The 26,634-nt window shown below is 35.3% G+C and overlaps 2 protein-coding genes across 3 annotated transcripts in view; one reads left to right on the top strand and one right to left on the bottom strand.

Annotated features, from left to right (window-relative positions):
• The window catches only part of LOC118742556, a 50,614-nt gene extending 31,048 nt beyond the window's left edge, over positions 1 to 19,566 (top strand). For both annotated transcript variants that reach the window (XM_036474716.1, XM_036474717.1), the window contains exons 3-10: positions 13,484 to 13,729; positions 13,800 to 15,370; positions 15,449 to 15,696; positions 15,813 to 16,007; positions 16,085 to 16,186; positions 16,255 to 16,504; positions 17,297 to 17,385; positions 17,460 to 19,566. In XM_036474716.1, the coding sequence (XP_036330609.1) occupies positions 13,484 to 13,729; positions 13,800 to 15,370; positions 15,449 to 15,696; positions 15,813 to 16,007; positions 16,085 to 16,186; positions 16,255 to 16,504; positions 17,297 to 17,385; positions 17,460 to 17,697 (2,939 nt within the window). In that variant the 3' untranslated portion in view covers positions 17,698 to 19,566. The remainder of the gene's footprint in view (positions 1 to 13,483; positions 13,730 to 13,799; positions 15,371 to 15,448; positions 15,697 to 15,812; positions 16,008 to 16,084; positions 16,187 to 16,254; positions 16,505 to 17,296; positions 17,386 to 17,459) is intronic.
• A 5,568-nt stretch (positions 19,567 to 25,134) lies between these two features.
• Positions 25,135 to 26,634, bottom strand: part of LOC118742561 (sestrin homolog) — a gene marked incomplete in the record, with an annotated part of 134,363 nt that continues 132,863 nt past the window's right edge. Inside the window, 1 exon segment of the mRNA XM_036474725.1 lies at positions 25,135 to 25,678. Within this exon segment, the coding sequence (XP_036330618.1) occupies positions 25,592 to 25,678 (87 nt within the window).

Raw genomic sequence — 26,634 nt, forward strand, 5'->3', positions numbered from 1 at the left:
CCAATCATAGCTGAGCGAAATATTCATCCTGTTTCTGTCGGCTACTCCGTTTGTCGAATGTACGAGGAAACCCTGGTGATATTGAAAATAAACTTTTGTCCAGATCTCTGCCACCAGCAATTTCCGTCTCGCTTCACTCCGCATCATATGAACATCGATTTATTTTATGTCTATAAGTAGCCTTATGGTCTGATTATACATACTTCGCATAAACTTTAAACTGTAATTTCGTATGTACTTTGCATGTATTTTGTATGTATTCGATTACCCATAAATTAGCAGAACTTTTAAAAACTTAGGGATCTGTTAAGTTTAGATTTTTCTTCCCATTTTCTTAAGCTAAATTTTTATTGCACTGGTACAAATGGTTGTGCGAAGTTATGCGAAGTATGCATAATCAGACCTTTAATGTGGTGCGCGCGGATAAAGACATTACGTGGCGTTAGTCAGTGTATCCAGAGCAGCAGTACCAGGTGTTGCAGAAAAAGCTCCCGTACAGCACACGGCGTCCCTTCTCTGAAGTTAAGTACGCAGATATCCGATACCAATGAGCCTAATGCCAACTTTAGTAATAAAGATGATTTGCTATGTAAGGTAGTGCAAACTATGTTTCTTGCATCTTTCACAAAAATAATCTAGATCATCCCCGTGGAAATTAATCTTGATAAGGTGGCAATTATTGGTGCTGTGTTTTTTCTATTTTTTTTATTTTTGTTTTATAAAATTTTTATTTAGCCATAACGTGGATAGGACACGTTTTCAAGTGGCCTTCGGCCGCGCTTAAAAAAAAAAACCGTCATCAGTCCCACTCCAACTACGCAGTCCACAGTCTAGGGTCTAGGTAGAATTATTTTAGCCTAGGAAAAACTACCCAATCGGAAAAGTAGTAATGCATTACATGCGCGATAAATAATATAATGTATTTCTTATGAGTTCTCGATTATATTACTGCTAACTATGTAATCAGCATTCTAATGTATTCAAAAAGTTAAAAAAAAATTAATTTTAAAATACATTAATTTCTCGATACTAATATAATAATAGATTGGCGCTTACACATATGTTAGTGCTTGGCTGAGCTTCACCTCCAAATTGTGGCGTGCGCCTTGATGTTGTCACACAAAGGGGAGGGACCTAGAGTTTTACGCCGACTCCGAGGGGCGATTGTATTTTTATGAGAAGCTGTTTTTCATGGCAGAAATACATTCGGAGGTTTGCCATTGCCTGCCAAGGGGCGACCGCTGTTAAGAAAAAACCTTTTTTCTATATTTTTGCGATGTTGCTTTGACCAGGGATTGAGCCCAGGCACTGCGCGCACTGCTTATCGCTACACCACAGCGGCCGCCAAGGCAATGCAAAATTACTAGTAATACTAGGTAATGCAAAATTTACCTCTCTTTTCTTAGGACATCGCCCTGGGGGAAAAAATGCATTTTCGAATGTGAAAAGGATTGTTTTACTGATATTTTTATTCGATTGCTATACATTATATTTTCCCACTGGGTAGTTTGTTCAAATATCGGGTTTGGTCGGTAACATATATGTAGAATACAAGAGTCCATAATGTTTCTAATCTAAACATGCTTTTCGAATCAGAATTGTAATTGGTCAAAATTAACGAAAATACTTTATGATTATCGCATTACCGTTAGGCACAGTTATATAATTCATTATTCCACACATGTGACAGCCATAACATTGCCATACCTGCATTTCAATGAACTCCGCGAACACAAAGCAAATGCACCACAGTGGGATTCTTATAGGTCCCCTGCAAAAAATGTATTCAATCCAGGATGACTCCGGACTGTGGTAAGTTTAAAAATGAGAAAGAGGGAGGTAGAATTATTTTAACACTTCCTATGGGAATATTCACCTCTCAGAAGAATGCGCTTCAGATTTCTAGAAAATGCTCAAATTCAAACCACAACTGGCACTTTTAGTATTTATAAATGCCGGTAAAAAGTAGGAATGCGAAAGTAGCTTAAAAGTATGCTTATTTTTTTTTTATAAGGTAATATCTTCGTTTAAAGTACAAAACCCCGTATCAACAAAATACAAAACCGCGTTTGTGAGGTTGCATAAATTATTTTCTAGAGAGTAAAAACACTTATATTTTAAAATGGTTCCCTTTTTTATAAAGCAATCGCATTTCTGGCTAGTATATTTCAGGACGAACGGATAAGGATTGAGCCAAGAGTTTGGGTGAGCAAATCCAATTTTTGGCAGCAAATGTCAGTTAAGCAGTTTTGCAGAATGACGATACGCGGTTTTGCACTTTAAACGACGATATTTTTAAATGCATTTATTATTTTGAATTCCGGCTGGAACTCGTTTCTTTAGTTTAGATTTTTTCCTGCTAAGACATAATTTGAATAATTTCGTATTTGTATGGCGAGCCATAAATGCACTCTCCAACGTTTGCTATTAAATCGCCGACATTAGCATAATTTGAAGCGATCGGCACACTAAAGGCCCATCAAATAACTACGAGTATTTATGTATGCAGTTCGATGCTTCCCAGTTTACATTGCATACATATATACATACATATTAGGTGCCACAGCAAACCAATCGAAAGCTATGCGCAAGCGCATATCGTAGGCAATTCAGCATAATTTATTTATAATTCTATTAATCACAGCTCATTTGCATGACAAGAACGTAGTCGAGTATCGTCCAATATGAATGCAATTGAATTAATTTACACATATTTACTCATTTGCTCGTACACTGCTGGATAAGCGGGAGTACGCGCAGTGGGCGGGTAGTTCATTGTACGCTGGTAAGTCTATAACTTTGTAAGCCCATCATGCAACGTCAACAAAAATTCTGTTATATAAGCATCAGTGCAAGTGGCGGCGGCTGTCATGTCACATTATGGCATGGTGCACCATCAGTGTTGCCAGAACTTTTTGGGCCGACCGGCTAAATTGGCCAAAAAAAAAGCGGCTCAAATGTTTCAACTAAAATTCACATTTTTTATTTAAATAGATCACAAGTAGAAATACTACATAGTAAATTCAGAGACAGAGACTGGTAAATTCATTACAAATTATTCTTGTTTAACAAAAGAAACTGTTGTTATACGTAGCTAAGCTTCACATCAGAAGTCATGTTTGTATTGCTTAAATAAAAAACGGATTAATTATAAACTTATGGAATAAAACTTCAGACTTAAATTTAAGATATTCGTAACACAAATTTTATGCAGAAAATCCACGCTACATCCTTCTTTGGAAAAAATACTGTGCCCAAATATAAAGTGTAATGCGACATTTTAACAAGTTTTGGCTATTTTTCCTTAGTTTATTTAATAATTAATTTTTTCGTATGAAAATATTTGAAATTACTTAACAAACACCATATAAATCCAAACTGCAAACTTTGTGCAAAAATTATGAAAATTCTGTAAAATTTCACCAAAATTTGTAACTTTTTAATCAGCTTCTTTAGAAAAAATTGTGGTATGTAGTTTTATAGTCTATTAAATTTTAGTATAATATGGTGCAAATTTTAAGTAGCTAGGACTTACCGTTGATTTTTGGCATTTTTTTTTTGTATGACGGCGTTACGCATTTTTTCCATACGAAGTATGTTCGACAATTTTTTATATGGAAAACAAAGCAGAACGCCCTCAACAATAAAATTGCCAAAAATCAACAGTATGTGCTGGTTACCTTAAATTTGTACTTTCTTATGCTAAAATTTAAAATTTTTAAAGATGGTGATTAAAAAGTTAAAAATTTTGTTGAAAATTTGAAGAATTCTCCTAATTTTTGCACAAAGTATGAAATTTGGATTCAAATGGTGTTTTTTAAGCAATCAGCTACACTTTCATAAAAGAAACATAATAAGCATTAAATAAACTAAAGAAAAATAGAATAAAAATCATTGAAATCGGCCGAGTATTTTAGGACTTTTCGGGCTATAATTTTCTTTCAATATTATAGAACACAGTCCGGCATCAAAATTTTCTCCGAGATAAGGCTAGCCATTTCTAATAGGTTTTGGGACACTAAACTTGTAAAAATGAAAACTTATGTATATGAATTTTAAGAAAATAAGGCCTATAGCAAAATCGGTTAAAAACGGCAAAGCGGCTGCCGGCTAAAGCAAATTTCATCTGGCTGTTTGCTATCGCAACCGGCTATATCTAGCCGGAAAACGGCTAAACTGGCAACACTGTGCACCATATGAAGCTGGTGATGGCTGAGGCGAACATTGGAGGTATGTATGTATATGGAGAACGGCAGCACAATAGTTAACGCTGCCGCGAAATTTACGCTGGGAGCCATGCTTTACTTTGAGTATGACCTGATTTATGTCGGGGCGCAACAGCGCTGGTGTGTACTATATGCATATGTACTTTGTTTAGCTGAGTCGTTGGACAGTTGGTTGGTTGTTTTAAAGCTTGGCTTGTATTCGTTGTTTTGTCTTGCAGCGTCAACATTTGTGACAGCATTCACTTCATCATTCCAATGCTCCACATGACAATGTAGCATTGAGTTCCTCTTTTTTATGCTCAAACTTAATCGTATGTATGCATGTTGTTGTCAGTAAATCTGTATCGTATGTTCGGGCATGCCGTGAATCTCTTCCGCGTCTACTTATGTACATAGGTACATACATATGTAAAATATATCGCATTTGTGCATAATGCCAGTGAACTGCTCGCCCGACACATGCAATTTAGTTAAAAATAATTTTTATTGTTTCATAAATAATAGAGATTGCTCACTTTTGATGGTAGCAGACAAGCAAGTGCTACGTACATGATGAACTTCTTATAGAGTGTGGTTTTTGAACGACGATTGCCCACTTTTTCAAAATTATAACTGTCAGCAGTAACGTGAGTACTGAGCCTAGAATGCGATGCCTGTTTGCTTGATAACTGGGTATTTTTTTGTCTTGTCTTCGCTCACCTACAGAAACATTCGCTTTGCGCTTTGCGTATCAAAAGGCAGCACAAACGGTGGGGTTCAAGTCATCGGCCTCGAAATATTTAAAAAATTGTTCCTGAGTAATTGCAAAGTTAAAGAGCTGTTCTTATCGTATTTTCAAGCATTTGATTCAAAACGGCATTCAAAAAGTCTAGGATAGTGAGTTGCTGGTCCCAATTAGGACGGAGCTCAATTAGACCTTCTACATATGTATGGGATGTTCAAAAGGCGTATCCTTCTTTAAATAGCGCAAATGACGGAGTCACTCTATTTTCGGATTGTGCTGAGCTCACTAAAATTTTATTATTCTGAAGAGCTAAAGCAATCAGCAGCCCACCAGCTGCAGCAAGTCGGGTGGTAGTGCTCTGTTCGAGTTAATTTTCTTCGGTACTGCTCCCTCCAAAAGTTAGTGTGCTCTGGACTTCGATCACTACATAAATAGGTCGCCGTGTTTGTTTTGCTTGTGTTTCATTTCGGTCTTGAAACCTTTCATAAGTCACTTAAGTTTCTAAGCAAATTACCGAATTTTTTTTTATGTCGACCAGCAGTTCAAGCTCTTTGAACCACGACTCTGTTTAAGCTGGTCCTTTTATTTTTTATAGACGGCATCTTTTCTCAGCAGTTGTTCTATCGTGCTCGCGGGAAAGCAATAATTTGTAAGAATCTGAGAAAAATGGGGTTCTATTGCTCGCGTATCTCGATGGGCTGAAGAATGCACTCAGGGAGCACCAGCGCAAGTCATGAGGCGAAGTTTAACACACTGAGAGCGTCACTTCCATCCTTAACAATATTACAGATTAATTTTCTTGTTTATCGATCTAAGGGCAGCCATTTAGACTGATGAATGAATCATCACACCAGCCAAATCGATCCGATTAGGCTTAGTCTATCAACAGACATGTAGTCTTGCAGTCATCTCTAAATAAAAGCGCCAAAGCACTGTGAAAATCCTCATAGCCACACAATTCGTATGAGCAATTGCAATTTTAATTTTTCACAAAGTGTTACGTCTTGAAGTTGGATGCTGAAGACAGAACAAAAAAAAGGGGACACAAAAGGGAAAGAGTAAATGAGAATGAGAAGCTTAGCACTATATGTAATTGCGTTGGTTGGCAGTTGGCCGGTAGGACCAAATATCTCTTAGTTGCATTGAAACTGCCAAGCACAGTTCTAATTTCGCAACGGGTGCAGCATTCGTAAATGTACTTATAAGGTGGTTTTCGGATGCTCATACTTCCCTTCCATCGAATCATGGGCGCAATTACGAGGCGGTCAAAACTCATATAAATAAAGATAACTAATCTAATGAAATTTTAATGCAGATGGGTAGAAAATACTTCAATCAAAAGGTATCACAGAACTTTTCCGAAGAAATGCCCTCGATCGCTCCCCAACTTTCTGAAGCCGAGCCGCTTTTTAATCGACTTCCCCGTCGGAATAATTTTTTTTTTTTTTATGTATGTTACCGCATAACTTTGGACCACGTCAACCGATTTCGATAATTCTTTTGCATCGGAAAGGTAGTATCTCGGTGGTCCCATACTATTCTGGTTTAGATTCGATCATTGGATCATGAAATATATGTATATACCTATATATATATATTTATTAAGCCGTTTTTTTTTTGCTAAAAATTACTTGTCTTTTAAGGTGATATCAGCAAACATATTTTTGTTTGGAAACTGAACTTTGAACTAATAGTTCTCACTTATTTTTTATGAAAATGGACTAAAATTTAGTGTATATCAATTATAGAATCTTCTATTAACGATAGCAATGGTGCTTTTTAAATCTATACTTTAATTTTGATCAGTAACTGTTACTAAAAACAATATTTTGAAAAAAAAAATCTAAAATCAAAGATCTTCTTCTTCTTCTTCTTTTTTGGCGCTGTAACCGCCTAAGCGATTTTGGCCGAGTTCAGCAAAGCACGCCAGTCGTTTCTCCTCTGTGCCAACTGACGCCAATTGGAAACGCCAAGTGAAACCAAGTCCTTCTCCACCTGATCTTTCCATCGCAGTGGGGGTCTCCCTCTTCCTCTGCTACCACCAGCGGGTTCCAAGTTGAATACTTTCAGAGCTGGAGCGTCGGTGTCCATTCGAACGACATGACCAAGCCAGCGGAGCCGCTGTACTTTAATTCGCTGCACTATGTCCATATCGTTGTAAAGCTCATACAGCTCATCGTTCCATCGTCTGCGGTACTCGCCGTCGCCAACGCGTAAAGGACCGTAAATCTTCCGCAAAATCTTTCTCTCAAACACCCCAAGAGCCGCCTCATCGGATGTTGTCATTGTCCATGCTTCTGCGCCATATACCAGCACGGGCATGATGAGTGACTTATAGAGCGTGGATTTCGTACGTCGAGAGAGGACTTTACTCCTGAATTGCCTACTCAGTCCAAAGTAGCACTTGTTGGCAAGAGTGATTCTACGTTGGATTTCAATGCAGACATTATTATCGGTGTTAATGCTGGTTCCCAAGTAAACGAAATTCTCTACTTTCTCGAAATTGTAACTGTCAACAGTGACGTGGGAGCCAAGGCGCGAATGTGCTGACTGTTTGTTTGATGTCAGGAGATACTTCGTCTTGTTCTCGTTTACCACCAGACCCATGCGCTTTGCTTCCCTATCCAACTTGGAAAAGGCAGAACAGACTTCGCGGTTTTTGTTACCGATGATGTCGATGTCATCGGCATAAGCCAGCAATTGCACGCTCTTGTAGTAAATTGTTCCTGAGCGGTTCAGTTCTGCAGCTCTTATTATCTTCTCCAACATCAGATTAAAGAAGTCACATGAAAGGGAGTCGCCCTGTCTGAAACCCCGTTTTGTGGCGAACGGCTCGGAGAGGTCTTTTCCAATTCTGACGGAGCTGGTGGTATTGCTCAACGTCATTTTACACAGCCGTATGAGTTTTGAGGGGATGCCAAATTCAGACATAGCGGCGTATAGGCAACTCCTTTTAGTGCTGTCAAAAGCGGCTTTAAAGTCGACAAATAGGTGGTGAGTGTCGATCCTTTTCTCGCGGGTCTTTTCCAAGATTTGGCGTATTGTGAATACCTGGTCTATGGTGGATTTGCCAGGTCTAAAGCCACACTGATAAGGCCCAATCAGTTCATTGACGGTGGGCTTCAGTCTTTCACACAATACGCTCGATAAGACCTTGTAACCTATGCTTAGAAGGCTGATCCCGCGGTAGTTGGCGCGAATGGCGGGGTCACCTTTCTTGTGGATTGGGCAGAGCACACTTAAATTCCAGTCGTCGGGCATTCGTTCATCTGACCATATTCTGCACAAGAGTTGATGCATGCACCTTATCAACTCCTCGCCGCCGTACTTGAATAGCTCAGCTGGCAGGCTGTCAGCTCCAGCGGCTTTGTTGTTTTTCAGCCGCGTTATTGCTATACGTACCTCGTCATAGTCAGGCGGTGGAACGTCGACTCCGTCATCATCGACTGCGGGCTCGGGTTCTTCTTCTCCACAACTTTCCGTGCTGCTACCATTTAGTAGGGCGGAAAAGTGTTCCCTCCATAATTTAAGTACGCTCTGGACATCAGTTACTAGGTCGCCATTATTGTTCTTACAGGAGTGCGCCCCGGTCTTTAAACCTTCCGTAAGTCGCCTAACTCTCTGGTAAAATTCGGGCATTCCTCCTGTCGGCCAGCATTTCAGGCTCTTCGCTCTCACGTATTTCTGCCTCTCTCTTCTTGTTGCGGCAAATACGTCTCGCTTCCCTCTTCAGATCCCTATAGCGGTCCCACATAGCGCGCGTTGCGCCCGATCGCAGCGTGGCCCTGTAGGCGGCATCTTTTTTCTCTGCAGCTTCCTGACACTCCTCATCGTACCAGTTCAAAGATCTTACTTTGGAAAAAACGATTGCTACCTATTTCCAGTACTCATTCTAGTTAAGACTTAGTCTGTGCATTAGAAAAATATAATTTTTTGCGCTAGTAAGCGCCAGTCTTCAATCCGTGATGTATTTTATAACGTAATGTGCGTTGAAGAGAGCCTATTTAAAAGCTTTTATTTACTTTCACTTGTGTAAAACAACGGAATTCTGCTAACGGTCAATAACCAATAATATTTCGATCCTTATGTAGTGGAATGTGCAAAAATATGAGACATTTAAATATTGTTAAATGACACTTACAAATTATATTCAGATATCTACTCCTGGTATTACATATATGCCAACCAACAACAGCTCACAATATACATATTAGTTCATGGCTGCGAAATTATAAAATATTTTACCCTTCCCATTGAAGTCCTCTCCTAGGATGCTTTAGAAACAAGACGTAAAGAGTTTAGGAAATGCCGCTTGGAAAACACCCAAAAATTTTCACGAAAAACATGCAACAAAGACATGTTTACCTTTCGATAGAACTTTCTCTGTGGAACGGAAATTATAAAGCAAAAAAAGATGCATGGCTACGATATTAACCCCTTTTGTAGTAATATATAAAGAGGAAAATTCAACAGAAGAATTCAATTTTATCAGAAATTTGCATTTTTTTGAATTTTAATTTTTAGCGATTTTTTGTCTGACGAATTAGAATAAGTTTGTTTTAATTGAATATATGTACGCCTAAACGTATGTTTTTGTTAGATATCGGATAAATAAAATGTGTACATATATATTTGACACTGTTTTTTTTTTATTCATATGGCTCATTTTGGAATAAAATAACCCCATTTAAAATTTTGAGGTTATGCTACTATAGGCGTTGGATTAGGCCGATTGAGCCTATTTTTATTTCAGTAGTAGGTATCCATTACACGCGCCTATATTTCAATTTTTATTATTATATCTCAAATATGGTTAAAGTTGGAGATATTTTAATTTTCTGCATGTATGGAAAGTAGGCGTATCCGTTGACGGATTTGGTAAATTTTTTGAGTATTTCTTAATATTTGCATAAGTATTAACTATGTCAAATTTAATTTACGACGGCCCGTTATTTTTTTTGGCCGCAATATATATGGGATCTTTACGCTGTGCGACATCCTAATAAAAGAAATAAGTTGGAAATTTCAGTTAATTGCGTCTGTATGGCCTTTTAAATTTTATAGATAATCATTATTTTAAGTGGAAAATAAAACTCGATAATAACTATTGTCTCTGAACGAAAAAATATAAATTACATATAAAATAATTATTTTTAAAGGAAAAAACATAAACATCCTAAAATAATGATTAAATGCTAATTTAAATTATTTTACACGTAATGCTTACCGCAGCTGTAAAAATTTTGGTTTTTAATTTTCTATATAACGAATCCTCTATATATATGTAACGAAGTAATTTTTTTCAGATTTTTTGGGATTTGGTTTAGAAAAGTTTAATTTTTTTTACTGTGTATCCTTATGAGTTTTAATTGCTGTGAGAACGCATCGATATCAGCACAGCTGACTTTTAGTTAGTCTGCAGCCAACAGGAAAGCAAAAGAGTCGGTTAGTAATAATCTAATAACTATGTAAGGTAGTCATTATGATAACAGTCATGCGATCAAAAAACTAATCAGCCAACGAGTTAACGAGTCAACAAACCAAAAAGCGGGCAAAGAAAAAAATAAAAATTCAACCAACTTTTGCCAGTGGCTGCTGCTGTTGTTGTCATAACTGAACGCTAGAAGCGGTGAAAAAAAAAATGCCCATTTTGTTCCATGTATATACATACATACTGACATACATGCTTACGTACATACATATGTATGTACTTGCGCGAGTAATTATGATAGTTAGAATATATGTAGGCAAATGGGCATATCTCATAAACATCAGCAGGCGCCTCATTTCACTTTACATCAGTTTTCCTATAAAGTTATTGTTTTCATTATCGTTCGTCAGCAACTTTTCTTTTCGCATGCTTACATATGAATGTATGTACATATGTAGGTATTTTTTGCCCTGAATTACACTTTCCTAGTTGATTATTTTAGACTATGCCGGCTTAGCTTGCCACATTCACTTTAACTTTTCCATTTCAACCTATAAAGTTTCATCATTTATGTACAGCAGTACATAACTTACATATATACATATGTATGTATGTACTCTCAACTTAACATCTGTCTAAGGGTACAATAAAGTTTTTCCTGTTATTGTTTCAAATTTAGGCTTTGTTTTTTTTTTTTTTTTTTTTGTTAAATTAAGCACAGATTTTCCTCAACTCAACTATTTATTGTCTGCCAGCGATTCTTGTTGTTTTACCATTGGTTTGCTGCTTTTTAGTTTCTACTCGTATTATTTCCTTTTCTATGTCTCGTTTTTTGCTCCCAATGCAGCAACAGTCAATCTTTTTTCAATGCAATATGGTTATTTGCTATCGGCGAAAATCTGTTGCAGCCCCATTTACGTATTTGCTACTGTTGCTGAATTGTTTATGTATGTTGTTTCTACATTTTTTATTGTGGCAACATTTAGCAATCACACTATGAGAATGAAAATGGAATTGGAAAACGCCCGCCAAATACTTACAAGTACTTACTCGCACTTCCATTTTCTTCGATTGTAAAGTGGAGCGTGTCTTGAGTTTATGCCGGCAGCACGCCACTCCCATATCACATATGTATGTGCGTACATAAGTACTAGGGTGGTCCTTACAGTATCAATCACGAAAATTTCAACAAATTTTTAGGGGTCGCTGCCAGGGTTTGAAAAATTGAAACTACAAAGAAAAAATATCGCGAAAATTCGATAATTTTTTTACTTGGAATCTGATAAATTTATTAATATAAATCACGGACAAAAAAATTTTCAATGAAAAATATTAAAGCTATATTTTTTGGTGACCATTCAAAACTTTTGACCGATAGATATCTATAAACATAAATAAAAAATGTAATTAATAATTATTTTTTTGATCTTTATTAGTCGCTCCGAAAATACGTAAGCATGTGCCAAAATAAAACAAATTTTTCCAGCATTATTTTTTTTAATAATGTTATGAGTTTTATTTTTTGGATGAGAAAAAGGAATGTTTTTTATTTTAATTTTTTTTTATCAGAAAATTATCTTTTGGAGTTTTATTTATATTTTCATAAAAAATTGTTGTTATTTAATTTTTATTTTATTGATCGAAAATAAAACTCATTTCTTGGGCGTTATTTTTTAATTTTTGATTTCTATTGATAGTTTTTGGTAGATCGAAAAACGTAAAACGCAGCACCGCTTTCTAAAAATAATCATTATTAAACAAAAATAAAACTCCCAAAAAAATCCTTTTTCTGGTCAAAAAATAAAAATCATAAGATAATGATTATTTTTGATCAAAAAATAACAATTCACAAATTAATCATTATTTGAGTGAAAAAATATTACTCGAAAAATTAGTTTTATTTTTGTTCAAAAAAAATATAGCTGGGTATATGATTATATGTATTTTCGGAGCGATTAATAAAGATCACAATGCAATTAGTAAAAAAAAAAGTAAAACTTAAAACAGATTCAGTATTTCTTATGAAAAAAGTAAATCTAAATAAATAATAATTTTTTCTAATAAAAAACTCTTAAAACAATGACATAAATTCATTCTTTATTTTGCATGTAGAACAAACTAAAGGGGTGCGCCCACGGTGTTGATATTTTAGGGACCACCCTAATAACTACGTAATATATAATATATAAACCACTCTTTTTTATGATTACAAAGGAAGTGAATAGCTGAGCGCCAAGTAAAGTGGAGTAGAAGTGGAAGTAGATTGCTGGTAAAGTGTCTTTTAAGTTGTGGCTCAACATGGACTCTTTGTTGTGCTATTTGATAAGTATTTAAATATGGCAAAGTTATTTGTAATCTGTGATTTCGTGGGTTTTGCAAAGTAATCAGATTTCGCATTTCAACGCCCTACAGTTTTTTTTTAATAATCACGCTTAGTATGTTTGCGACTAGTAAGCTCAGACTCCTGGTATTGGTTACACACTACTTTGGGCTTGGTAAGCAACTGAAAAGCGCTACAAATCTCATATCATGCCAATTCTTTTATATGACTTAGAAACGTGGGCGATGACGAACAAAGATGTGAAGGTTTTATGTACTTTTGAGAGAACAAGATCTACATATCGAGCCCTAACCGCCAAAATAACGTAAGCGACATTTTTTTCTAAATTTACTTTTTGATGCAGAAATGTATCTAGATGCTCTAGGAATATTTCTGTATCAAAAAGAAAATTTTGAAAAAAATGTCGCTTACGTTATTTTGGCGGTTAGGGCTCGATATGTTCCTGTTTGCGTACCTGGCGCAAATTAGCACTGGGGAGAGTCAAGTGGTTAAGCTTTTTGGTGTCGGCCCAAATCGATAAACCGTCGCATTGCCTGATAGGAAGAAGAAGAGAACTTAGTGTATACATGGGAAGCGCAACTAAACAAAATCTTACTAACGTGTTTTCTCTCTTTAGTTTTTTGTTTGTAATTAATTTAAATAGGCATTTATGTATGTATGAAGACCACTTACAATTACTTACTGCCACACTTTCAGCCTGTCTTAACCATCCATACTGCTGCCTAAGTACTAATAAACTTTTTCACCCTTCCTCATTTCAGGTTTGAAGAAGCTGCTTGCTCAGCATCCGTCAATCTTCGTTGTGGACGGCGACTATGTGAAGGTGAATACTTATCAGCACGCTTCGGAGGACGATGGTAGCTATGGCGGACGACGTGATTACATTAAAGAGGCTAAAGACTATTTTAAAAATAAAATGCTACAATATGGTATTGGCGTAGAGGTGCCGGTGCGCAGCTTATTGGGTCATCGTTCGCAGGCGTCACCGCAGGTGCGGCATATTTCAGGTACCCACTTTACAACTTCATTGAAATGTGGATGTGGTAATTGTTGTTTATTACTTGTATACACTTTCAGGTCAACATATAAAAGAGTTCACTGAGTTTCTACAGAAGCATACTGATACCTTCAAGGTGATCGATGATCATGTGATGCTTGTTGGCTGCGATGATATGACGGACTTGCCGGCGCAAGATCGTCTGCATTTGCCACAGAGCAATATTGATACGAAAGCCACCCAGCAGATGGTGGATTTCTTTGCGCAATGCATTGAGACGAAGGGTCCGATTTTGGTGGATCAATTATTTCATTTATTGACAGCACGCTTCCCCCAGGAGCAGTGGTTGCGCATGTTCAAAACACCCAACGATCTCTCGACCTTCCTCAAGCTCTTTTCTGATTGTTTCCACATACAAGCCAATCTAGTCACGTTGTTGCAGAAGCCCAAGTTGAGTGATTCATATATCCAGCAGGCGCAGGCGCGTACGCGCGAGCAATATAATTCGATGAACAACAACATCAACAATATGGCATTGAAGAATCAATCACCACCACCGGCGGCGCAACCAGCCCTCAGCGCTGTACAGCAACGTTTGCAATCGCCGGCGTTGCGTAATTTTGCCAACAACAATGCCATCAGCACTTCATCGCCACAAAGTGCACATGTGAATAACATGAGTAGTAGCAACAACAACAATTGCAGCATAACATCACCAAATTTTAAACTAAATGCGCCTGTATCCAATATGTCTAGTCCGGTGGTAGCGCCAACCGATAATGCGTCACAAACACGATCAGAACCCAATTCAGGCTTCGATAGTTTCATACAAATGTCGGACGTTCACCTGGACAACCTTTGCGATCGCAATTGCCCAAGCCCGAATACTTGTTCTTCATACGGCCCGCCCGGCAACAATAATCCACCTCTTTTGGGTGGTCAAAATAATCTGAATTCATTGCAAAATTCCGCCATATCGACACAAGCGAACACAGAACGCCCGAACAGTCTCAATCAGACACTGAAGCAACGCGTGAACAACTTGGTTATACGTACTCTAGCCGAGAACTACGAAAAAGACAAGCAGTCACTGGCCAACCAGGTGGGTGGTGCATCTGCCGGCTACAATCCACAGAACTCATCCTCCCATTCAAGTCCCGTGCATTCCAATAGCATCAATGTCGCGAGCACAGCTGGTGGCAGCACAAACGCGAGTTCAAACTCGACTGCTGCCGTCAACGCGAACAACACATCACATTCACCTAGTCATAATTATTTTGTTGGCGATACCTGGAGACTTAAGGTAATGCAGAATACCACAGTGATTAACACAGTGCACCGCTCGCTGTTCGTCACCGAGGCGATGTTGAAATTTGCGCAGCAGAATAATCAGAGCATAGTCATATCGCTGGACTGCGAAGGCATTAATTTGGGTTTGAAGGGCGAAATCACGCTCATTGAGATCGGCACCACACGTGGCGAAGCATTCATTTTCGATGTGCGCACATGTCCTGAGATAATCAGCGATGGTGGCCTGAAGACGTTGTTGGAGCATGAAAATGTCATCAAGGTCATACACGACTGCCGCAATGATGCAGCGAATTTGTATTTGCAGTTTGGCATACTTTTACGGAATGTATTCGACACGCAGGTGGGTATTAACTGGGCGAGTAGTTGGGAAAAGTACAAGTTGATCTCTATTTTGATTTTCTTCTATTATTGCTACTAGGCCGCATATGCCATCATACAGTATCAGGAGACGGGTAAACAAGTTTACAAAGCGAAATACATTTCACTGAATACACTATGCGAACAGTACAATGCCCCCATCAATCCGATTAAGGAGCAACTCAAGCAGATTTACCGTCGCGATCAAAAATATTGGGCCAAGCGGCCATTATCGCGTGATATGCTGCTCTATGCGGCCGGTGATGTGCTTGTCTTAATCAACGATCAGCTCTACGGTAATCTAGCGAGGTGAGTAAGCTGCTGCTGTATTTGATGTGAATTTCGAAGCAGTTTCAATTAAGTCTACTAGATAAATAGCATTCATTGCAATACATACATACATATATTCCATTTTCATTTTCTAGACAAATAAAACCAGAGAATCGTCAGCTTTTCTCTGAGCTTTGCACTGAACAAATACTCATACAAATCAAACCCAATGAGGTGAAGACACGCAAGAAGCAGCGCAAGGTGACCACTGAGGTGACTGACCTCAAACAGAAACTAGAGCAGTCAAACAAGAGTATCGTGCTGTCGAATCGTGAAATTCGCTTGTTGCGGTAAGAGGCATACTGAAGATTTAGTAAAAGTTGTTAGTACAGTTTTTGTATTTACTTTTCATTAACAACACTTGCAGCTACATGGACTTGACCGAGGAAGAGAAGGACCGTCTGAAGCGCAATAACAATAAAGTAGCAAAGAAGTTTGAAAAAATGGAATCGGCTGGTAACCAAACTAGGTACATAGTCGCAGTGGTTAGAATTTGTGAAAAAAAAAATCAATTAATCCACTTCACTGAATTTTCAGGGATCAAAGTGATTCTGAGGATGAACAAGAACCCACTGAAAACGATAACTTCCCAAGTCTCGACTCAGTGCCATCAGACAATTCATTAACCGGCACATTTTCGCCACGCTTCAACTCTGAGCCACCCAGTTTGGCCGAGTCTATGCAAATGATGGATGAAATTTTAGCAGATCAATCCATGGATCGAGTGGTGAAATTGGATAAGCTGGAAGCGATATTGTCGGCCGTTACACAAATGCCAAATGATCAAGTAAGTAGGAGAGAAGCGAGAGCTGCGAGTAAGCGAGTGTAGGAAATAATTTGCAAATTACGAATTGTATTTGCTGACATAATGCAATTCTGAGTGATTCTGCTTTCCTGAATCTGATCTCTGATGGACTGATGGTGGTCCCTGTACCTATAAATGTATTTGCACCGATGCTAAGATACTTGGAGCATATGTGAAAATATATATTCATTTTCCTGGCAGAAACGTACGATAAAGAAGATGGCGTTGAAGTATTTTAACAAGCCGAAACTCTTTGTCTGACTAACCCAATTTGGATTTAAAGCGTTTATAAGAAATAATAACCAAAACGCTTTAAGGAATGCCTGAGCTTATCCAAGATTAACTTAAATATCATCCTGAAATTTTCACAAGGTATTGCAAGATAAACTGTCACCTGACTAAAGTGGGAATTTACTCGGAAGAGCTACGCAGATTATGCAGGACTGATAATGAAACTACATGTCACATATTAGTACGGTGCTTTGATGTACAAACCCAAAAGATACTCGCACTCTTATTGCGAGTGTCGACTAGTAGTAGATAAACGACTATTAGCCATTATTGATTATCCATGGTCTTGTGAATGTCTTAACTAAACTAACTATCTTATTCTTGAGGGCGCAATGAAATTAGACGCTAAATATGTGGAGGGGGGAGAGGGCAATAGATCTTAAGGACACAATGAATATAATAAACTCAACTCGTGCCTTAATTCGCCCATTCCACATTGTCTGACACATACATATTTATTTGGGTGCTATATTTTCGTTTTAGATTATAACTTCCAACACAATGCAGGATCAATTGAGCTCAAACATATCCGCCACTGATAATGTACAAGTTGTACGTGAGAAGACCAAAAAGTAAGTACGCCTATAAACATTTCATCTAATAAAGAATTTGCTAAATATTTTTTTTTTTTTTTTTACATTTTTAGCGCTAAGAATTGCATTTGTAACTGCGAACGCAGTAGTACACCAACCATACGTCTGGTTAACAATGAAAAGAAGGCTGTGAAATCGATCGACTCAGCATCGCAAACACTTAGTACTGGCGATATTGTCATAACAAAGATTTTCTTCCAAGATGAGCAGGGAAAACCTAAGGAGAAGGTGCTAACCTCATCGCCAAAACGCATTGGCGGGCCATCCACGATAGCGTCAACGACATCTTGAATGAACCACAATAATGATAGAGCGAATTGAGCTGCGAATTCTTTGTTCTAAAGTAATTTCCAAGCAAACGTGAACGTGGCAGCTATGAACTCGTAATTAAATAGGAAGCGATTATGTTGGGCAATAATCAAGCAAACATATCGAAATTAAAGTAGTCACCTACATTCATGCATACATACATAAATGTATACCCGCAATATATATGTACATACATAGAATTATATGCATTATTTAAGTGCTAATCGTAAATTGTTGCAAATCTACAACTACTTATTTTTATGTACTTTTATTTCAATTTTTATATTACTTGTAATTTCTTATACTAAATGTTACTTTTCTTTTTTGCTTTTTAATTTCTTTTTTATTCATTCAATTTGCCCATTATTTTGCACCATTCACATATGTATGTATGTGTTATATATAGTAGCTTAAGATTTCTTTCAAAGGAGTATCAACGGTGGAGCTAACAAAAGTTCGGAAAGTTTTTGCTTTTCTAAATGCATCAAAATTAGTTGCACATATGTAAATTAATAGTTCTAAGTGCCTGTATGTATTATGGCGCAGATACCGCAAGTTCCCTTTTTTACGATTTACTAAAGAAAAATTAAAAACAAAAAAATTATTTAAAATATAAAAAAATACTAGAAAACAAAAGAATGCTAAGATAAATCGAAGGGGTATTGTACTTTATGTACATATAATTAAACATGTATTAACGAATTTTTTATTAACGAAGTACACAAAAGTTTTTTATGTGTGCAGAAGTACTGGTATCGAAGAGGAAAGGTAAGACACCTCTGTGGAAAGTGTATAATTATAATTTTAGCCATCTCTAAATCTCTCTTCTCATAGCTAAGTGCATGAGAATCTGATGTTGATGTTGGGGATGTGGCAGCGCATGAACTAAAGTGGGACAAAAGAACTTCACGTAAAGTTGATGTCATAAAATTGTATAAGATTGTCAAAGAAAACGAGAAAATTACACATTTCAGTCCAAAATTTACAGGAATAACTTTCAAACAACATATCGATGGATAATGTACAATACTCAGTGTTTGCAATTTTCACAAATTGGCTGACGTAAAAACATACTTGACTGGCATTTTTAATTTTTTGCGACGCTCTTCTATTGCTAGTTTTCTTATCGAAAAAAAAAAAACGAATGTTGATATGATATATTTCCTAAAACGTAAAACTGAACTTGCAAGTTTGGATGCTTCAGTTAAGTATGAATCGAAATTAAAAATTTTGCGAAAAGAAAATTTGAAAATGTAACAAAATTACATAAGTGCTGCATTATAGAAACAAATCGTTTAAATAAATGTTCGGCTTCAAAAGTTTTTATTTAAATGTGTTTTCTAAATTTGTATCTATCTATATCTAATAAAAGTTATACTTTTTCGATCAAACTATTATTTGCCTTTTTGGAACCATATTTGATTGTTTCCTTTATATAACCCTTTTTTTTCGATCTTAATGATTACAACTCGGCACGAAAATAAAGATTATCGCTGAGCGAAATCGGTTCGAAAAATTTTAAATTGACAAAAAATATTAAAAAATATATTTCTGGCAGAAAAAGTTATTAGACTTAATCGACTTTTATTAAGATGGCTGTTTTCAAGTCTGCGGATGTAGATGCTTTATGATAAAAATCAGTTGGCGTTAAAGAGCTTGGAGTCAATTTTGTATACTTGCGCATGATATTTTTGTAAACAATGTAGATCCAAATGTTGTTTATGTAGGTATGTATGCTTAGCAAAAAGAAAAAGTCGTTAATGTACTGTTTTAAAATAAAAAAGTACCAACTAAAAATCCAAACTCGAAACTTTATTTCCTACTAATTTTTTGTTTCATATAAACATTTCCAATCTAAGGTAATTTTTGACAGAACTTCGTTATATAAAAAAAAGAAAAGTTCTGACCAAAATTCCTTCAAATCAAAAATGGTCGATTTCAACCATTGGCCAATTTGGCATGGACTGACCGATGTGTAATTACTGTTTAATTATTTAAAATTAATGTATGTATAAATAAAACAAATTATGGAATTATTTACATACCTCTTTCTAGGCCTCAAAATGGCAGCTCTTAGAAACTTGCAATAAATGGCAAAAAAGACAAACCATCATCGAAACCCCTTAAATAACGAAAATATACGATATGTACGAGTATTGCATACATTTATGCATACTCTTGAATATCCAAAAAATTTCAAAAGTATTTAGTTTAGGGTAAATATGAAATACAGCTCACGATTTTAGGGTAAAGCTTTAAATATGCGTGAGTTAGTGTAGATGCATAATTATGGATATTTCTTTCTTTTTTCAATTTAAAAACGAAGCAACTCTTTATTTCTTTTGTTTTTTTTTCGCTATTATAAATAAATACACTGTATAAAGTATTGGTGAAATAGCTGCTAATTTACGAAATTGTTTTGTTGATAGCCATATTAACTGAGTTACTATAAAAGATATTAAATGAATTACCTATTAAAATATAAATAAAGTTAAAGTTTTGAAAACGTACGTGGTTTTGTTGAAATATGTAACAAAAAATAATAAAAAATAGTATGTACTAATATCTAATAAATTATGCTCTATACTGTATTAAAGTAGTAATTTTTAAATACATAAATATAACAATTTAGGCCTATAAGCATGGTATCATATATGTAGGTACATACACATATGTACATATGTATATATGTATGTGCGTAAAAGCATGCAAAATGTATGTAATTAATTTATTTGATTGACGTAATGATTTATTATCAACTTACATATTTTTTTTAGAACGGTTGAAGGCAAATTTTCATATTAATGTACATACATAAATTCATATATATACAAATATGTATGTATATACATATCGTTACCTTAATATAGAAAGGGCCCATCTCACATCGTCGCTAAAATGCAAAAAAGCCGTAACTAAATAAAAATTCTTATTGCATAAGACGATCTGGGGACTTATAATTCGGTGAAATGCAGCATAATAAATCAAAAAGTGAATTTTGTATTTTTAGTTAGTTACGGCTTTTTGCATTTCTGCGATGATGTGAGATAAGGCCTTTCTATATTAAGGTAACGATATGTACATTTATTTAAAACAGCTTATAGACGAAATGTGTGAATTATATATCTACTTATATATGAGAAAGAATGAACACTGGATACCCTTTATTAAAGTTTAAATAAATATACATACCAATACAATTGTAAAAAAAAAAAAATAAATCAAAGATTCAAATAAAAAACTAAAACAATGATTTTGAGTTTTCTTGAAATAGTCGCAATGAGTAGTAGATTATAACAAAGATCGCAAAGATCATTCTTGAAAAAATTCCACTATTTTCAATGGTATTCCCCCAAAATAACTTTTACTATTTAAGGCACTTCATTCTCATTTTTATAAAAAAAAAACAACAAATATCATTAATTATAATGAGATAGTAAGGTCAGAGTTTTTTTTATATTATATATAACTAATATTTCTGAGTATATCTCGTAAAGCATATCTTTCATATATCTATAGCATTGACACATTAAGTTAAACTTTTGGCAAATAAAATTAATCTTTTGGCACATAAAATTAATCTTTTGGCAAATAAATTTAATCTTTTGGCAAATTAATTTAATCTTTTGACAAATAAATTTAATCATTTGGCAAATAAAATTGAACTCTACTACAGTACTAAACAGTGTTTGAAAAAGTAATCTATCTATCCTCTTCTCAGATGGCATTAGATCTTTGAAATCGAGTCAAAAATAGTCATTCAAAAACTCATAAATCTACAAAACCGTATTTGTTAACCTAAATCGACAGGTCGCGACCTCTAAATGACCTTTAAATATCTATAAAAATACGCAATAATATTTTAGGGGGTAGGGTCTTGGAATTTTCAAAAAAAAAAAAACATTTTCGATGAGCACCCTAATGTACATAGTATGCACATAAATATTTTTTTTAGATGTTTTTTTTTATCCCATTTGGCCATAATGCGTGGTTTGGTTGAAATAAAATGCGCCAGATAGTTTGATGAATATTTGAGACCATGCTGTGACAGAACTGTTTGAAAGTGAGCAGTCAAATCAACAGAACAGAAAAACCAAAAAACACTTTTCAGCTATCCTGGAGGTTAACTCTTGATATTGGCGTAGTAAAGCTAAGCGTCAAAAGCAGAGTACGAAAATAAACTGTACAAAACAATTCCCATTTGCTCATCGATCATCATATCATTTGTGGTTTTGTACAGTTTTGTACATAGTCAGAAACAAATTGTAAGATTCACTGTCATTTTCCCCAACTAGAAACGTTTGCTTTTCGTTTGTGACAATTGCGCCATAGGGTGATATCACAAACGTTTCAATTACGTGAAAAATATTTTTTCTGTAAATTTTCATATCCAATTCAATTAAAAAACATTTTTATTTTTTTTATTCATTGTAGCTATTCGTTTTGTGTTTAGTATTGGATATGTGTACATACATACATATATTTTTCTATGCACGATTCATTTCGTTTGTCGTTTCGTCTGTAACTACTAAACTACTGTAGTGTACTATCGCCAAAGTGAACTCAGCCGTTTTGTTTTCGTATTGTACCGAACTATTGAAGTAATAAACGAAACGAAATAGTAACGTACAATATAGTTTATTTTCGTACCCTGGTCAAAAGTCAAAAAAATGCCTTCCTAGCATAGCAACAGCAGTTTTTTAGTGTATTTTTTACTTTTTCAAACACTGTTTAGTACTATAGTAGATGTTTAATTTTATTTGCCAAAAGATAAAATTTATTTGCCAAAAGATTAATTTTATTTACCAAAAGGTTAAATTTATTTCCCAAAAGATTAAATTTATTTGCCAAAAGATTAATTTTAATTGTCAAAAGATTAAATTTATTTGCCAAAAGATTAAATTTATTTGCCAAAAAATTAATTTTATTTGCCAGAAGTTTAACTTAATGTGTCAATGCTATATATCGGGCATGTATGGACTATTCCTTCGAATCATATATTTTTTAATGAAATTTTTTATTTGGCTACAGGTCGCGCTAAATTTAAGAGGGCTTTATTTTTAAATCGTGGTTTTGTAAGTAAAATTGCGTCCAAAGTATCTAAGTATGTGCATATGTAGGTATGTCAAGCCTTTTTCAGATTTCTGTTTTTTAAACGAATTTTGGTAAAATCCTCTATATATTGAGAAATACTTGTTTTTGTTTGTCAAAATAATGTCAAATATAAACGTCAAGTGAAAAGTGTTATTGTTGTTGTTGTTGTAGCGGCTTCCAAACCCCGCTCGGGTCGGCTCATCCATCAACCTGGTCGTCTGTTACAGCTAAGGGGAGGGTCAGGAAGTGCGCGACTTTAACGGGATTTGTCTATAGGGACATAGGCGTTAGCTGCGTTGGGTTATGGGGGCATGCGAAGAGGTGCCGTGAGTCATGTATCTCGTGCATGTATGCGAATCTCCGTATGCCGGGCATTGGTTGGGCACATCCTCGTTAATTCTACTCAGGTACGATTTTAGCCAGAGCGAAGTTGGACGGTGAACGGCATTCACAGGTCGAGAGTCTATATATGTAACTCGAGACCGACTCCCTGTGAATGCCGTTTAGGGCCGGTCTGTAAGCAGTTGGGTCCAGAGGTGGTTTGATAAACCTCTGGACTTCGTCCGTCAGTTCGTAGAGGTGCTTCCTGACGTGCCTTGGCGAGGGATCTTCTGCAAGTAGCTGCTCATTGGAGTGATTCAAAAAAAAAACAGTGAAGTTGGAATTTTAATGCCGAAACCCCCAGGGATTGTTCTATACTAAAAAAACTATACCCATATTTTTTCGAAATCAAAAAATATTAAGAGAGTGCTTAAAGCGCTCAAAGATTTTCATGTTTTTTATATGGAAAAAACAACTTTTCATTGAAATGTTATAGAATTGTTGAAAACAACTTCGATGGGAAAACTCTGGTTCTCTTTAGGAGACTTTCAGTAATAATATCCAATTTTTTATTTAACCATTTTTTCATACTAAAGACTTTTATTGGCCCCCCCATCGCATTATCTAAGGGTTTTAGCGGGCCTATAGGGGTACAGTTTTTTCGATATAGAACGATCCTAGGGGATGGCGCTATTAAAATTCCGACTTTAGTGTTTTTTGGACCACTCTACTGGTCACTCAATTGCCTTCTAAAATTTCTCAATCGAACATATTCTCATTCGAAACATATTGCATTGCCACGTCTGATACGCTCTTTAGACCAAAGTGACTTATTTTTGATTGAGACGTATTGAAAATTAAACAGCTACTGCCCTTAAATGGTTTTGATATGTTCATTAATGGGTCAAGGAAATTAATAATGCCTTAATAGAAAGTTGCAAATTAGTACGGAAGTTTATTGAATTTCCTGAGTTTTGCACAAAGTTTAGAGATTTAGATTTTATATTTTTTGGTGTAGGACGTACTATATTTTTATAAAAAATTAACGAAAATAAATTAGACTAAAAAACTTTGCAGATATTGCGAAAAAATCTCTGTGCCAATACTTTTGTCCGGCACTGTATGTATATGTACGTTTTTTCGTTAATGCGGCAAATTAATGCACACACGAAATACCTTTTCAGAGCAAATTTGCTGAGTTGGTTGTGGATGAGAGCACTGGGGCCCATCTATTGGGGCCCAGTCAGCATTTCTTCTTTTGCTGTCCGTTAAATCCGCCACTGGATTTTAAGCACGGCCAGTCCAGTCCAATCTAAGCGAATAGCGCAAACTTATGTACATATGTATATACTTATAAAAATGCAAATAAAACAACATATCAAGTTTCTTTGAAAATCACTTTTGCTTGTTTAATTTTCATTTAAAAAAGTAACAAGTAACTTTATAAACTTTACAAAAGGAAATGAATACAATTTACAATGACGCCTGAGCACATCTGTATGTACATATGTATGTATGTTTAACCCGCAGGCACGTCAGTTTGATCATAACAATAATATTTGTCGCTTCATTAAAAATATGTTTTAAGTATAAAAAACTATTAACAACACAATTAGGAATTTTTCGCCGTATAGAACATATTACTAACGCATACAAACACACAAATCAACGTTTCATATTTTTGCTACTCTTTTTTACATTTCAATTAAAAAAAAACCAATTCACAAACGCATATCATAAAAATTTACTGCTAATAATAACAATTTTATCGTAAAACAGGCACTACAATTTTTTATTAGTTAATGTTTGTAAAATTTCAAATGAATTTAATCTATTTTTTGTTTTTATTTTTTGTTGTTGTTGTTTTTTTTTTACGTTGATAGCGGACAGTCCTTTTGTTTTTACTTTTGCTACATTTTTCTTTTGTTTAAAAGTTCGCTTAATTTATTTTTATTTCTTAATTAAATATACATAAATGTTTCTGTGCATGCTTTAGTATATTTATGTGTGTACATATGTATGTATGTGTGTCTGGTTACATGTGTATGTGTAGCAAGTCGGTAAGGGTTAATTAAAGTTGTTTTCGTTTTTTATGTGCTTTGGATTGCCTTCGTCTCAGCAAAGAACTTTCAATTTATAAAAAAACAATTTGTTTACGACTAACTAATTGTGTTGGTTGGTGTTGGTATGATTTTATATTCTTTTTAATGAAATTTAATTGGTTTTATTTTTTGGTTAATTGATTTTGTTTCTTTATATGCACCTAGTTTGTATAGTTTAGTGGGGTTTTGTGTACCTACACTGCACATAAGGTATGTATGTATGTATGTATGTAGGTATAGTTTATATTTATGTATGTATGTAATATGTTTCTTCTTTCTTCGTCATTTAACTGTTTGATTTATTATTTGCTGGTAACTAAATATGTATGTATGTATCTGTGTTTTTAATTGCAATGAGATCATGTCATATAGCGCATAATTTCGCGCAACGCATAGAGCAGTTCGGCCTGATTGCGCGCCTCCATGATCATCAGATTGACGTGGACCTGAGAATAGAGAAAATAGATAGTTTTAGACATAATTGATTTCTTCTATAAGGTTTAGGCCAGACCAGTTTGGTCCAGGCTGTACAGGTTTATCCTATCGCCTGTTGGTAGAACTACGAGTTTAGCTTGGGAAAAACTAATTTGTCCTAAAGTCGGGTTTGGTCAGTATACATACTATGTACATATGAAACCATGAGAGCCAGAGAAGGTTATCTACAAAAATAAAATTTGAGTAATATAAGGAAAAAAGGATCTATAATGAATATGGCCTTTTACTGGCATGTTCATTGCACCTACGTGTTGCTCTACCCATTCTAGTAAAATAAAACTCAACAAGTTGTGCCATTAAATTCGTTTTTTAAAGGTCAGTTAGGCTACTCTGCCTCTTAAGGTTTCATATGTACAGTGGGAAGCAAAAATGAGTACACTGTGATATTTGTTAAATATTTGGAGGGTTTTTAAAGTTAAATTTTTTTTGTTATTATACTTTTCATAAGCATGACATGGTTTAACAACTTTGGCCCGATGTTTGTAAGTACCGGAATAAGAAGAGATAGACCCACTAAAATGTATACTTATCAGCCTTATCATCAATTTTCATTCCGTGTGAACTCGTTCACATTTCGGTTTTGCAGTTCACCTATCGTATGTTGGTTATTCACCAAGCGAAGAATATCAAATGCAGTAATTTGTTAAAGTAAAATTTTCTGATGTTCATTAAAAGTATGAAGCCTTCAGCATAGCCGAAGACAGCTCTTACTTGTTTTTTTTTTTATAAAGATACGGTTCATGTTTAACCCAGAACGATATGAATCAAAGTTTTAAACTTTATACAGTGCTAAGAGAAATGTTTGAAAATGGTTTTGGTTTTATCCATATTTTTTAGTATGAACCATATTTTTAATAAAAATTGCCAAAAAGTTTAACTTTAAAAATCTAGCAAATTTCTAACAAAA

The sequence above is a fragment of the Rhagoletis pomonella genome, unplaced genomic scaffold (assembly GCF_013731165.1).
Source record: "Rhagoletis pomonella isolate Grant_MI unplaced genomic scaffold, Rhpom_1.0 Rhpom_scaffold_00007, whole genome shotgun sequence".
In the NCBI taxonomy this organism is placed as follows: domain Eukaryota; kingdom Metazoa; phylum Arthropoda; class Insecta; order Diptera; family Tephritidae; genus Rhagoletis; species Rhagoletis pomonella.